The following is a 16,120-nucleotide window of genomic DNA, read 5'->3' on the forward strand; positions in this document are numbered from 1 at the left end:
GAGATGCGAACGGGAAGGGAGGAACGTGACGTACGGGAACGAAATCAAAGCACACGCGAAAACCGGATGCGCAGGTGAAGTCTCTCTGTAATAGGGGTACTCGCAATTTACATATGTATCCACCAGCCTAGCGTGTACGCGCTTGGCAGTCCTTAGAATCCCCACGCGAGACGAACGGGCGTGCATTCTCTCTGTCCCTGGCTCTTTTTCTCTCGTCTCCCTCTTTTCCGCCTTTACGATCCTTCCTTCCATTTTTTTCAGTCTTTTTCTCCCATCACCGGCCCGAGACCTACGTCAGTCACGTACGCAATGACACGCAACGCGATACACAATTGCGTATTCTGAAACTCGGGGCCGGACTACGGCGAAAAATTTTAAGAGTTTAGCGCCACGCGTGATTCCACGCATGTTATTAACGCGGCGGAGAGAGAAAAAGATTCAGGTGAAACGCACCGCGGAGTTGACGACGGGGAGGGAACGAGATGAAGATTGCACGGGCGAGAAGAATAGCGTCACGCTCGCGGCGCGGTATTTCATCGCCGTGAAATCCGTGTTTGCGTTTCGCCGGGAATGAAGTTTTCGCCCGGATGATCGCGCATAAATTCATTGTCTAGACGGCCGCAGGTACGCCAGCCCCGGCCACGGAATCGAACTACCACACTCGCGCGCCCGAGATTTCTCCGCGCAAAAACTCACGTGTACATGCCCGCTGTACGTCGGCGGTGCATTCAATGATCGGATCTCCGGTACGTTCGTGCCTGTGCAAACAGCCGTCGAGGAAAATATTTGCACAGGATAACTCGGGGTCCTCATTATCGGGGTGGCTGGTCCTTCTCTCTCAGGGCCGACGGTTGTCCAGGTGCGCGAGGAGGAACGTAGAAGGAGCACGTACGTAAAACGAGAACGTGGAAGAGAGAAAGGGCGAGAGAAAGAGACGGCGAAGGGAAAGGTGGAAGGAAAGAGAGATTGATTCGACATGCATAAATTAGAGAGGATGAGCCTTTATTCTGTAGCGCGACTCACGGGATCGGGATCGGGATTGGAATTGGGATGCACGAGAGGAGTATAAATTGATGACTGCAGGCAACAGGCAGAGGTTTATAATAATTAATCTTCGAGCGTGTATACGTATTTACGATGTAACCCCTTCCCCTCCCCTTGTCCTTCGTCGCCCGTCTCCTCGTCATCTGCTCCGACCCGGTGGCAATGCGCGAGATTTCTTTCTCGATCCGCGATTAAGTTTATCCCTGTCGCGCGGAGACAGGTGATGCGCGTACTGTAAAAAAAGGCCAGCGTCAAAACGTAGACTTTGAAATAAAAACCATGCAATGAATAAAATTCGTTTCTGTTAGTTCGGTAAAAAAAAAAAAAAAAAAAAGAAAAAAGAAAGCAAAAAAAATTGTATTGCAGTGTCAGAACACGAGAAGGTAATAGAGACTTAAGAATGCTGTCTTCAAATTAATATAAAAATTTCCACCTAAATATCTGTAAAATATATGCAGAAATTTGTTAAGCGAAGCCAGCCTAATATATAACATGACGCTGGAATTTTCTGCATTCAAGCGCATTCGCGGATCTCGTCGATCGTCCTCGCTATGCAGCCGCGAGGTATTACTTCAGCGGAAAGTGCTGGTGACAAATATCCAGGTGGTTAAGCGCGGAGTCGAAAGTGCGCACATTCTCTCTTTCTTTCTCTCTATATCTCGTTCCCTCGCACGGTGCGATTAGGTATCGCGATGTACGCGACGGCGATAAATTACCGGCGCAACCATCCGCCGATGCGCGATGCACTTCCACCGTTGGTGGTCATTGCTAAATTGAGGAATCATCAGCGCAGCTTATGCGCCGCGATTATCGCTAATTGATAAATTCGATGGGTCCGTTGTAATTTATTACATTCTACCGGGCCCGGTTATTTCTAACTGTTATCCTGCGGCACATTTATTATCGCAGCCTCTGCGGGGGAAAATTTTTTTATTTTATTTTATTTTTATTTTTATATATTTTTTTATTATTATTATTATTCTTTAAGCGACACGCCGCCGTGTCGCTTGTGGTCGTCGACAACGGGAATCTGTTGCCTGGCGAACATTGTCAACCAGACGCGCTTCCTTTTCCTGGTGTATCTGTAGAACGCGTTGGGCGACGCTGAAAGCGATTCTGATATTCTCATTGAAATAATAACTATAAATTATTTCTTCTATGCGCTTAATTATATTTTATCGCATTCGGATTTGTTTATAACGAGAAATGCAAGTGATAAGATTCATAGACGGCGGCGGTAAATGAATATTTATCATGTTTTGCAAAACTGTCTGAGGCTTATATAATAATTAAACGATCCCATCGCTTGATTGTAGGCGTCGCAGTCGTAGCGAGGAAGACACCAACGGCGCCGTCGTCAGCGACGAAGCGCAGCAGCAACAGCAGCAACAGAGCTACGGGCAGCGTGAGCCAGAAGAGGAAGAAGAGCTGGGAGCAGAGGAGGCGGCACAGAGCCTGCAGAGCGACGCCGAGAGCGTTGATCCGGAAGTTCACAAAAGGGTCGCCGCGGTGCAGGTGCAGGTCCAGGGTATGGAGGGTGATTGGCGCGCTTACTGCGAGCATCCGCTCTCAGTAGCGACCGCGGCTATGCTGAATCTTCAGCAGCAGCATCAATCGGCGGTGGCTAATCACGGCGATGATCCTGCCGCGTCCTACGTCTACGAATACTACAAGCTACCCGAGAAGACAACGGCCGATGTCAAACTGCCGCCCACCCATGAACTCTGGTCCGCGTAAGTATTAATTTCGTTTATTTGAATTTTAACATAGATCGAAATAGAGAATTTTTTTTTTTTATTTAGTATTGTGGGACTAATTATTATATATGTGTAATATACGGTTGATACGTTTTTACCGATAAGGTTACAGTTATAAAAATGAGACGAGGTTGAGGTAGCGGTTAACACAGATGGAATAGCAAATGAAAATGAGCAGGATCTTACAGATTGTTCGTCCCACAATATTTTTTTTTTTTTTTTTTTTTTTTTTTATATACTAAATGTCGGATCGTATGGAGTACCGAAATAAAATTCCAAATTTAATTTCTGATAAAAATAAGATAGCGGTTATTATGCACGCTTTATACAATGTTCTCTCGGCGGACTTAAAGTTTCGCGGGTACCTCGCTATCTTGCTATTTTAAATTCTCATCCGCGCGTGTAAGGTGCGTAATCATACGCGACGCGAGGAAAAGAAACGCGATTTTCCACGGCTCGATCCACGGAATATAATCATGCTCTTGCGAATGCTGGAGGATTCTGCACGCCTCTTGCACATTTAAATAATTCGAGAATATTCCCGTTCTTGAGACTTTGTTCGGAGATTAACTGGAACTTTTGCGGAGCCTCATTCAGAGATCATTCTCTAAAAAGTACCTTTAAGATCGAAATATTTTGTTGCTTTAAAATAATACCGTAATATTCAACTATTAAATCAAACAATTTCTCGCGCTTTATCGATGCATTTTATATATAACGATTATTACTTCCTCTTCTCTTTTTCTCCCTGTAAACATAATTTACGCGAAAGAGGAACTGAAGAGTTAATTATTTTTCCCGATGTTCTCGAAAGTGCGCGGCCTTGGTAGGGCAATCTACGCGGACACCTTTTGCATGTAACGCGCGTAATTTTATGCACTTGCGCGGCTCTTCTTCGCTCGATGCACTTAATTTAGAGGCACGCCGCCGCTGTGCACGTGGTCCGCGGTTCGTACGCGGCTCATCCATAAGCACGTGCGTGTGCGTGACGGCGTACGTACCCGGGTGCATCGAGAGGACTCGATTAGCGTAGATCCACAGATAGTCCCTCCCGACGTACGGGCAAAGCTCTCTTAGCGCGTTATTAGCTATTCGTGTTTCGCCGTATCTCGATTAATAGCCCCGACCGCGTAATTGAGCTCTCGCGGTGAACATAATTCGTTAACCGCGGCCGATTACGCGGAACAATCGCGTGTAAAATCGGCCCGGCACTGAGAGAGAGGCCTGACGCGTTAATTAGATGACTCGCGTTCTACCGGAGCCACGGGTATACTTCTGTTATCTTAATTGCGAGATAAATGCAGAGGGACTACGCGTCAGTTCGACGCCGATGGTGCGTTTAAATTGTTTATCCTTTAAACTCCCGTGGTACCGAACGAGAAAGGTGATTCTCGCTAATCGAACGGCGTGTACGTTAGACACCTTCTGATATTAAGACAAATGGTAAAATCCGCGAGCAGGAGGCGTTAAACGACCCGAACTTTCCAACGTGTGGCATTTACGCAGATTGCACTTACGGTGGTTTGAGGGAACAGCAATCACAATTCTCTCTCTCTAAGGAGTTTATCGATATTCCATAAATCTCTCGCGGTTAAATGAGTACGCAGCGTGCCGTCGATAAATGGGGCCTTTCTTTTCCTCTCGCCCTCTTCTTTCTGTCTCTTGCTCTTTCTTTTTTTTCCCCTCTTTCTCTTTACTCGCACGGAACCGCGAACGTTCCCGATTCCGGCGGCGTTCTCTTCTACGTTACTTCGAAGCAATTTAGTGGAGTTTAGTTGGGTAGATATATTGCTCTCCGGTCGTGCCTATTTATATCACGCGTTTGAGTCTTCCGGTCCATTTGCTCGGTTTGCAAACTGCATCGTCGCACTGGCGTTTCTACGCCCCGCGCGAGGAGAGGAGGAAGAGAAAAAGGGAAAAGACACTCTCCCTCGTGCCCGATTCGTGATGGGGGTTCTCGCCTTATATTTTGGGTTCGGTCGACTCACGGAGGATGCGGAGGACCCTTACCCCTTGCGCCCGTGGAATCCGGGAGACCGGAGGCAACGGGTAGAGGACTTTCTCTCACCCCTCGGGGGCCCCACTTTTGATTTATATCGGCCGCTTAGCATATTTTGTAATTTACTGTTGAGAATCCTCAACGTACGAATCGCGGCGGATACGAGGGCAAGCCGAAGAGAAGCACGGTGGTGCGGCGAAACGCCGCGGCATCAGGAGCATCACCAACAGCAGTTTCTGTTACCGACCTCGCCGTGGGGAGATGCCGCCCTAATCTTCCCTCGCATCTTCTTCTTTCGCCCCCTTCGTTGCTCTCTCTCCGCACCTCTCTCTTTTTCTTCTCGTGTCTCTCTCTCTCTTTTCTCGCGTCGTATCATCCTATCTGCCTCTCTTACCCCCCTTCTCTTTACCCTTTCTCTCCCCGCTGAGAGATGATAGCATCTCAACAATTTGTACGACGGTAGATCGTTAAAACTTTTCTCTCGAGTCGCGTCGCTGCGGGGAGAGAGAACAGGCCGGCGAGAACTAGCGAGGGCACGATTTTAATCCAATTTCATTGTGTCGCATTCGCTGAAGGGATCAGACGTTTCCTCGGCCGTGACTGCGAAAATAAGGGAAAAGAAAGAAAAAAAAAAAAAAAAAAAGGAAAAAGAAATGGAATGGTTGACACGAACACGATTCGGAAGAAATCTCGACGCGGAGAACGCGCGGAATAAATTCGCGCGCAATCTGATTTACTTATTTTCGTAACTACGCGCGATTGTTATGTTAATGCAGTTTGTTATGTTATATTGAAACCCGGAGGATTCGCTCGCACAATTTTCCCACGACTTTTCTAACTGAAATTTAAGATGAGTTCGTTATCATAACTCAAACGGGCTTTGGTTTACCGTTTCTCTCGAAACTTATAATAAATCAAGCAGATTTATTTATTGCTATTAGTGAAAGACGATGGTTTATGATGTCTGGCAGTGACAGTAATTAATAACGAGTAAAGCGAGTCTCTAAACTCAGTACTTTAGTTAAATGCTTTGCGGTTAAATTAAAAATTAATATAAGCTCCTTCGGGAGTAATAAAATTATAACGTTATCGTGGCCAACATATAAAGCGCGGAAAAATATGCGGAACTCGACGCGATCACGCCGAGAGGCGGCCATGTCGTAATTCGAATAATGGACCTGCTGCGAGCCCAAGCACCGGGAATATTCTGTTCAATTAACCATATTGTTGTAAGCGCATAAGGATACCATTAGGTGTCCGCGAGTTTTTAAGCGTTCGCCCCATAGAGGCAGGGCCGCATCCACCGCAAAGCGTACAAAACCGTTTTGGTTCACTCGCTGTAAAGACATCCACGTTTCTTTTTTTTTTTCCTTGTCACTCATTTATTTACCGTTTTCCAGCATACTTTGAATTAATTGTATCGCTATCTATTTCGATCCATAGAAATTGACTCAAAATTGACGCGGTTTTTCAAGAAAAAGTATCGTTTTTTTACGATTTTTCGCGAGAGATTCTTCAAGTGACAGGCGCGAAGTGCGCGAACCGAGTCTGTAGAGGAGGCGGACGGCTTCTCGCTCTCGCGAGGTCCGGCGGTCGCTTAAGCTTCGCCACGGGGTTGTAGAATGATGGCGCAAAGCCATCGAGAATCGGCGTACGGTTTCACAGCAAGCCGCCGCCATAAAAGACAGCCTCCCGGCACTCCGCAAGATCGCCGGCTTAATCTTAACGTCCGCGGGCATAAGCGACAACCGCGATATCCGCCTTCCAAACGCGGCGAGCGGGGTGGAGCGCGGGAAATAAGGGGATTCCAGCCGCGTACGGCACTCGCGTCCGGTAACATTGATTCGATTAGCGGATGAAGACGCCTCTCGAACGTAGACGATGATAGCAATTGAAACGCGAAAAGGCAATCGATAGGGGGGAGACGTCGAAGAGAAAAGCGCGAACGGTTGCACTTACGCTGTTCATTAAATTTAAATCGAAGCATGAAAGAGCTGAGCTCTATAATTTAATTGAACTATAAATAAATGAGCGGCGGGGTGTAAATTTTAATAAGTTTCAATAATGCATTTAAATGTACAGATAGAAGAAGAAAAATTAATATAACGACGGATAAACGTACGAATGTTATTATTTATTGTCGCAATTTTCGCGAATGACGTTCGTAGCTTGCGACAGAAAGAAAAAAAAATCACCGCAATTGCGTGTGTTATAACTTGGCAGGAAGTAACTTTTCAAAATCATAGTAATTGTCACTGGGATCGAGTATCTTTTTCGTTCGCCTGCGGTCGATTGCTTCATCGTCGGTCATGCGATGTACCAAGAAAAGCGACCGCATTTCGCAACGTATGCATGCACACACGCGAATTATGATTCTCACGTTCGAGGTATTAATGACTGCACATGAATCTCCTTAATTGCACGTACGATTGAGAGTTCTTTGAAACTTCCACACAATTGACATATATCACGTTCATACGAACATACGCGAATGATAGTACCGTTTTTGTTCTATATTTTCTTTTTTTTTTGTGAATGTACTAGATTATTCAGGAAACGTTTTTGCCAGTTCTTTCTTCTCGATATACGATAACGTGTCATTACGTCGGGAACCTAGCGCAACGTATTGAGAAATGAAATTCAGGCGCCGGCCCGTGCATTCCATCTCGATGATGCACGCTTTCCGCAGGCGGCCGATGAGCTCGAAAGTGAAATTCCCTCCGGGAGATAACAAATTTCTAATTAATTCATATTGAATTCAGACCCAAGGCCGCGCATGAATAACGTCAATATGATGAATGCTCATCCGGCGGCGAATGGCGCTTAAACGTTTTAGCGTCTAGGGGTGAGAGTAGTTTCTTAATTGCCGAGATAAGCGTAGGTTGCATCAGAAATTATTTAAAAGTGGTTTGGCTGGATCCGCACATACGATCGCGAAAGAAAATAAATTCTTATTCGACGCTGAAATGCTCTCGTGAGAAAATTTCTATTTAAAAAAAGAGGTAATGAAAAATTAATTCTTCGTATAATATTATTACATACTGTCTCCGCTTTATCTCGACCATTTTCTATCCAAAACTGATTCTGTAAAATATATTTTTACAAATGAATTTTTCCGTGGGGACGAGAGACGCCGCGAGGGTCGTGCAAATGTAGTGTTAGCCACGCTTCTGCATCGTATACGCTGTATTACGCGAGTGGCCGTAATACCCGGGACCTTTCTTTACGATCATCTTTTCGTACGCGCGACGGAATGGCGCGGAACGTAATGAAGTCTTGCTCGCAGAGACCAGTCTTTAAAGGGCTCAAGAATGAGCGTCGGCACGCTGCAACTTCTTATTGCGCTTCCTAGTTATCGTCACGCCAAGATCTACTTAAGGCCGGCAGTGACCTTTACGCTCGCGGGAGGGTGCATACTCAGCCGACTTGTCTCTGGATTAGATAGATAACCGTGAGTGTTCCGCAAAGAAGATTGCTCTTTGTCGTCTTTGCCATTCCCTTTTTTTTTTCTTTTTTTTAATCTCAAGAAACGTATATAGCCAAGTACAGAAATTAAAAATCTGAAATCTTTATAACAAATTTAAAAACTTTGCAAGACACTAAGATTTATTTAACGACTTAGAAAAAAAAAAGGTATATTTTGAAGAAAGAAGTATTTCGTGACGCTGCAATAACGCTAAGAGGTCCTAATTAACTGCTCGTTTGCGAAACAATTCGAACCGCGCAAAGCGGAGTTGTGAATTCTTAATTGCGGCAATTAGAAACTCCCAATTAGTTACTCGCTCTCGACATACCGTTCGACGTTGCCCTCTTTGCGGCGCCGTTCGTTCCTCTTCGCACGCGCGGCGCAATGGAACCGTTCGTTTTCCGAGATCACGGGCCTTTACGGTGGTCGGCAATCAGCCGGACGACGAATACGAGTTATCGCGGCTTCTTATTACGCGTTACGTTCTTCTCGGTTATCGCCGCGCGGCGATCTGCTTGAGCGCGTAGAGTCGCCACTACGACGAATCTCGGCCACTACCGCGGTGGCCTTTGACCCACCTGACGAGTCGAAGGGGGGTCCGGCGGGGTCCCGCGTGTCACGTCGTAAAACGAAACAGGTCGGCCGGAACCAGAAACCAGAACTCGCGAGTGTCATGCTCCGTTTTCGCCGTCCGCCGCCACTGCTATTTCATGCCCGACACGTAGCTTCGCGCGAGCGCGTTCTCGTTTGTCGGATTTATGATTATAGAAGAGCGTAATGGCTCCACGGCGAACCGCGATACGCGAATGGCAACGCCCTCGTTTCGCGCTCGCCACTCGCGTGGGATTACATCTCCGCGTTCTACGGTAGCGCCGGATCTTTCCGCGATCGCGGAAATCACACGCGGGCGAGTCGCGTGCTAGGATCCGCACCGCGATAAGCCGCGAGACTAGAAATGTGAAGCTTGTACACCGGATCGGCGTACCAAAGTCGTAGGATATATTAACGAGCTGGAAAACACGTGAAAACTTTATAGGACTTGAAAGAATCGAGCATTCGATAGTAAAAATTAAAAGAGCCGTATTTACATAGTGTGCATTAACTTTTATCGACGGGACTTTCTATCTCGCCAATTAAATTATATCTTGTACATTTTATTTGCGAATTTTTGTTCTCGCGAAATACGAGATCGATAAACGGAAGAGGGAAGCAAGGAGTCTGCCAATTACGTGCGCGATGTTACAGCGTCGACGGCGCCGGGGTATTATGAGGTCTCGATTACCGGGCAAGAACTGGATCGGTCGATCGAGGTAGCCAGCTCGCGGCGATATTATCTCGTTAGCTCGAATTTACGATTAGAAAACGCCGTGGCGCGCCGTTTGTTTTGTATCACCATACGGGTTTTCTGCCTAGAATTGTCGGGCTCCGCCGACCGCGGGAACGCGTTCTCGTCGACGCGAAACACTTCGCGGGGTCACAAGGAACGCTTGAGATCCGACTGTCGTCGCGATCGCCGTCGCGGAAAGTCGAGGAGGGATTATTAAACCGAAACGTGTTTCTCACAAGGGTTGGTTCGCGGTGCTCGAACCCGAAAACCGGATCGCTCTCATTAGCAAAGCAGGAAGGAGCGAGCCTTGAGGACACGTCCAAGGTCTGAGAACCGGGGCGAATTCGTGGTCCGTTCCATAACGTCGGTGATCACGGTAAACCAGACGTGAGTCGGCGAAGACCGACCTCGGGGAGGCGACAAGCCGGGATCGAGTTTCGCGGGTACGCGATTATTCGGCGACGTTTCGCGGTTTACGATGCACGAGCAGCCGCGACATCGAATCCCGCAGATCGTTACGCGAGAGCGAAATCATCGCGTCTCTTCGGGGTAAGATTACCGGCAACATTTGATAGGACGGTAATCTTGATGCGCACGAAGAAACGTCGTCACTGAAACATTCGCATGCGAATTTTACTGGTTTAAAAAGAGACGAGTAGAATAGGACATACGCATGTCGCAATTAGAATGTTCCGTTACGTTATAAAAACAATTTTTTTTTTTTTTTTCATTATAATTGTAGTCTTTTCTAATCTCCATAAAATCTTTGATAAAATTCCAACAGTCCTGCGGAATGTACAAGCGAGAATACAAAATGTAGATGAAATCGTGGAGTATTGAGGCAAAGGTCAAAGGAGTTTCATAACTCCCGAAAGCGGTAACGTGTTCTAGGAAACACGCGATAATCCTAGGATGTAAAGCACTAGGAAAGCCACGCGGCGGTTGTCATGAGAAGTGGCAGGCATCGTTGACCACGCCGTTCGCATCTAAATTTCCTCTCCTACCGTCCGCCACGTACGTACGTACGTGTACGCATACGTTGACGTTACCGCGACACGGCGGCACGTGCTGTAAGCACAGATGCCGACGTGCGTGCATGCGTGCGCTCATAAAGACAAAAAAAAAAGCCGTAGACGCGTGCACGTCGGCAGACACCGAGATGGGAGAAAAAAAAAAAAAAAAAAGAAGAAGAGCGGCAATAATAATCAAAGAAGTGACCCGAGCTCGCGGCAACCGGTAGAGCGCCACTTTGTCGGACCTGTCTTTCGAGTTTCGTCTCGTGCCACATACAGACAGGTCTGCCGCTTATGACGTACGCACGCACGTCGCGCGATACGGCCGATTTCCGGTTTGAGAAATGCCCGATTCCGGTTCCGAAGGGAGCGGGGCCGGTTTCGGGGGCTCGGTACCGCAAGTCGGCGGCGGGTCCGCAGGTTGCTCGCAGGAGGTTGCGTTCGCGTACGTATGAACGGCCGTGCGTGTCGCGACCCTGCGGTGACCCCGGCGACCCTGCAGGTTCAACGTGTCGAGCCGCCGTGCCGGGGTGAGTGCCTTGTCGTCGATAATGCTGCACCGTAAGCACGTAATTGCCTCTTTGCGCTCGTATCCGCGCGCGTCGCGCGGTTACCGCCGCGCGGCATCTTCTCTGCTGGACGCGCGGAAGAAAAACACGGTGGAATGCCGCGGTAGACTGCATAACGCGACGAGCAGCGGTAATTTACTCGTTTGCGGCCCAAACGACCCGCAAAAGGCACAAATTCGCGCGCGGCACGTATTGATCTTCCGGGGAAAGAGGCGGACGCGCCGCGGATACCAATGTAATCAGCGAGATTTTCCGCGCGCACGGAAAAAGAATCCGGCCCCTCCTCCGCTGATCTTTCCTGGTCTTTTCTATCTTCTCTTCGTCGTCGGTTCGTTTTCCGAGAATGCAGAAATGATAAAAAACGGTGTCGGCGACGCGTTTCTGTCACCTTTGCAGCGTCTATCTCACTGACTTGAGATTCTCGTAATATTTTTCTTTTTAATTCTCTGTATTTTTTATTTGTTTAGTTATTAAAATACGAAAAATACTTTATCCCACATAATGTACCGTAATTTATTCCGAAGCTCATAAAAATATATTATGCAAAATAATTTCATACTCGATACAAATCAAAATATGCCTGAAGAGATGCCATAAGGACAATATTTGGCTTTCGGCTTTTTTTACGAGGTAAAAAAAAACTCTTTGAAATGCATATAACGACGCTGTTTTAATTAATGAGGACTGCCATTGCGAAATCGGGGGAACCCGAATGAAGATATGCTGATGACAGTTACACAGAGCAACTGACGAGTGCACGAAATGCCAGGTCGGGCGCGGTCTGCAATCTGATACCTCGCACCTACCGAAAGTTCCAGGGGTGCGTGTCGGATTCTCCCAAGGTGCGCGCACGCGAATCCCGTTTCGCGTCCTCGGATTAGCATCGCATTATCGGGAAACGCTTCCGCGAGAGGCGTCGCGGAGCGCGGATCCATTTCACGTAAGCCGAATTCATGAGGTCTCGCCGCTACAGCCCTCGGGTGATGGCGGCGTGCACTCTTTACTTGTCTACCCGCCGTCTTTTTCCCGGCCACGGCCGCGATCCTCGAAGCCCGTCCGCGCCTCTTCAGGCACAAGTGTTGCCGAGGGCGACCCGAGACACGCCACGCGGGATAGTCTCCCGGGCGTCACCCTTCTCGTCACGCTGCGAGACGGACGAGAAAAAGTGGGACGGAGAAACGGGAGAGAGAAAGTAGACGGGAGATCAGGTATCAAGTGTAAAAAAGGGTCATTGTACGGGAGCATCTGACCGTAGGGGAGGAAGCACGGTGCCGGCGCGAAAGAACGGAGCGAGATCGAGCGAGGGATGTGTACTTTTTTTTTTAGAGAGGGACCGAGGAGAGACAGAGGCGAAGAGGAAACCTGGCGAAGGTTGCCAGGGCGACTCCTCGCGATGGAAAAGGCGAGCTGATAGAGAAAGGGGGGGGGGAAGGGTGGGGAAAGGTGACGTGCACCAAAAGCGCTGGCAGTTTATAAGGGTCCCCGGTATTGTGGATACGTATTATCATGCTAAATATAACATGTTAACTACTTGGCATAATACCGCGATCCTCTCGATTCTTCTCCCGTACGGTCGATCGGCGAATCGCGTTTCTTCGCGCGTCGAAAATTTTATTGCCGAATTCGGCAGATGCAGCGGAAGTGTAGCGCTGCTTTTCCTCACCGATTTTTATTCGACATGGATCAAAAGAAAAAAAAAGGATTATTATTTTAATGAACGCTTAGACTCGAGATATTATTTTTTATGAAAAAGTACAATCTATTGCAATATTAATAAAATAATTAAACTTATTGTGATACTGACTTTTTATCTTTGTTGATCAGCTATTTTATCAAGACTCTGAAAATAATTAAATAAATATATTTAAAAAAACGTAACCCTTTTACGTCAATCTTTCTGCATAATATCTCGAGCTCGAAGAGCACAATTTTTTAAATCGAGCGTTCGATGCTGATCAAAAATATTCAGGTGATTAATTTCATAAAGAGCAATCGGTAGCACTGTGAATAGGTCTGCTGTATCTATCGATCCCGATACATATGTATAACAGTGTGAATTCGTCACGCGTTTTTAGCGACGACAGATCGACGCCGAAGATTTCGGCGGTATATGGGACCCATAATAATAAAAGGTCAATTTTTTACGGACTGTTGAAGGGGTGTGATGAACCAGAAGCTGCTGGTGCAGGAGGCGCCCGGCTCCGGTTCCGCATCGGCGAATCGCATGGAAGGTGGCGAAGGTGCCGGAGGAGGGGAGCTGCACCATTTCCTCCAGTACAACCAACAATCTCACAGTCCTAGCCAGAGTTTACAGGGTGGTCTTCCGCTTCCGTTGAGCCCGCAGCCCCTGCGACACGACGGTGCCTCGAGCGCCGGCATCGTCGGGGTCAAGAGGGAACCAGAGGATCTCAGCTCGTCGCGCGGGGGCCAGCAGTCTAGCAAACGGCACAAACAGGCGCAGCCGGACAGTCCCACGCCACCGGGAATGTATCACCATCACCAGCATCAGTTGCAGGTGAGCTCCGGACGATCATGCGTCCACGATTACGTTTATTCAATTTTTTTCTGATTTTTTGACATTTTTATGTGTTTGGTATTTTTAAAATAAATTTTAATTTAATGAACCCGTTGATTATAAATTTTTATTTCTTTAAATTTTTTTTTAAGATTGTTTTATTCAAATTTTTTAATCTTCCATATAATTAAATTTTTTCCAATCGTTACACGTGGCGAGAAAAGAATGTGTAGGCAATTTTCGAGTATAAAATTGTTAAAGATTCGATCATTATTAAAATAATGTGTCACGTACACCGAACGCAGCATTTGCACACGATAATGTTCAAGAAAATAGCGTCTCTCAAATTTTAACGTCGTTTTCCGCGCGAGAAACGTGAAAATTGCTCAATTGTGGGTGCTTCGCGAGTTCAACGTGATCGCACGGCCTTTAAAAAAAATTAAAAAAAATAAAAATATGTAAATGCACGGGACCGCAAAGCGCGGATGATGGCGAATTGCTCGAACGTGCAGGAAAATCAAACGCAATTTATGGTTGTAGGTGCAGCAGTACGGCAGCCCTTACGACCCTTACACGTCCTGCAGTCCGAGGTTGCAGTCGACCGCGTACACGTCTTCATCGGCGACCGGGAACGGAAATGGAACGGCCAACCCGGGCAGCGGCCTGCATCAGGAAGCGACGACGGTCTACGTCGCCGGCGACGCATTGCCGCCACTCGCCTCGTCGAGCTCCGCTTCCTCGCTGTCAACCACGACCGCTTCGTACACGAGGTACGAGGTTGTGCCGAGCTCATACGCTACGACACACGCGATACGCTCGTCGTCGAGTAGCAGCAAAGTCCTGACCGTTGATCTTCCCAGTCCTGATTCCGGTATAGGCGCGGATGCTGTGACGCCCAGGCAGGATCATCATCCGACCACGGCTCTTCATCAGGTGAGTCTATTGAGGACAATTTATTTTACCCGACACGCTTTCGCTTGCGTTTAGAAGAGAACGATAAACAAGGATCTATCGTAGCATCGTATTTCTTATACGGTAAAGTGTACGATCGCGCGAAGCAACGTTGATGATTCCGCTGATTAAAGGTGCAAATTATCGCGACAAAACGGACAGACACGCAGTAAAATTGAACGAGAGATTGCACGGAAGTTTATCGATGTCTCAATAACGTCGGCTAAAGTCCGGAACTCTGGATCAGGGAGGCTGAAGAGTCTCCGAGTTGGAATGAAACGATCCTCGCGTGTTATATACAGCATTACCGCTTCGCCGCGTAATATTAACATAGCCCAGGCGTAATGTGTGTTACGGAGCCAGCCCGTTCGCCGACGGGACGATCGTAAACGACTCACGTCCATATAAATTGTAATCAGCAGCGACGCCAGCGAGAACGGGCCGCGATCTTGCGATCGCGGCTGTCTCGTCAGCAGGGCTCAAAGTTAACGGATCGCGGGAAGGGATTACAAGAGATATATGAAACGTTAGAAGATGCCCGCTACTGAATTACGCGGATATCACGCCGACAGCGTCATTAATTGTTTGTGAAAAGTGGTCTGGAACTTGCAACAGAAGCGACTTTGGCTCGCCGCGAAATACCGTAGCTCAATCAAGCCGCGGAAGCGGGTCGCGATGGGAAACGACGGCTCGTCTGCGCGATCGTTTTCAATTCGATCAGCCGCGTACAAGTAACTTCGCCCACGGCGCCGCGGGCGATCGCGGTGCAATTAATCTCGCGGCGAGATATCGTAAATATCGTTCGTTAACGCACGGCCGGCTCGACCCGCTCAAAGGACAAGACGCTTCGGCGCGTTAACATATGCGGTATTAACCGTTATTCTATTGCGAATATCGCGGATGCGTGTCGGTCGCGTCGTGCTATCGTTTTCAACGCGATTTGTCAAGTAAGTTCCTCTCGCCCACGACGACGAAGACTGCCGGGCGCGCTCGCGGGACTAATTCTCCGTGTCTCCTGCAATACGCCTCGTGGCAAGTATTACGCTCAGAACGTTTGAACTAACGACGGGGAATCGAATGTAAACCCGGTGCCGATCGTCGATCTGGCCGGCAAACTTTTTCATCTTGGCGTCGCGATACAGTTACGACGACGCGATAAATTTGGAGACGCTAATACTGCACGTCGTGGCGCGTAATGGTCCGAAGGAGCGATGGTAGTGTCTTAGATTAGATTGCGAACTGCAAAACTGAGCCGTATCGAAAAAGCGAACCCGTTCTTCCGGTTGTTAAGGCACGAAAGATTTTTCAGCAAGGGACGTGTTTCGCCGAACCGATTCTCTTATCGAGCCTCATTTGAGAATTAATAAATAGAACCGCGATAGTCGCAAAGTCCATTACGGTAAGATGTGCCCTGTATATTAGATTCAAATTAGAGTTTTACATAATTAGTCGATGCATAAGTGATATTAATTTTAATCT

General features: G+C 47.7%; 1 protein-coding gene across 2 annotated transcripts in view; it reads left to right on the forward strand.

Annotated features, from left to right (window-relative positions):
- Positions 1 to 16,120, forward strand: part of Grh (grainy head) — a 93,321-nt gene that overhangs the window by 62,573 nt on the left and 14,628 nt on the right. For both annotated transcript variants that reach the window (XM_070675385.1, XM_070675386.1), the window contains exons 4-6: positions 2,361 to 2,777; positions 13,333 to 13,690; positions 14,231 to 14,623. In XM_070675385.1, the coding sequence (XP_070531486.1) occupies positions 2,361 to 2,777; positions 13,333 to 13,690; positions 14,231 to 14,623 (1,168 nt within the window). The remainder of the gene's footprint in view (positions 1 to 2,360; positions 2,778 to 13,332; positions 13,691 to 14,230; positions 14,624 to 16,120) is intronic.

Source organism: Cardiocondyla obscurior, linkage group LG03, assembly GCF_019399895.1.
Source record: "Cardiocondyla obscurior isolate alpha-2009 linkage group LG03, Cobs3.1, whole genome shotgun sequence".
Lineage (NCBI taxonomy): Eukaryota > Metazoa > Arthropoda > Insecta > Hymenoptera > Formicidae > Cardiocondyla > Cardiocondyla obscurior.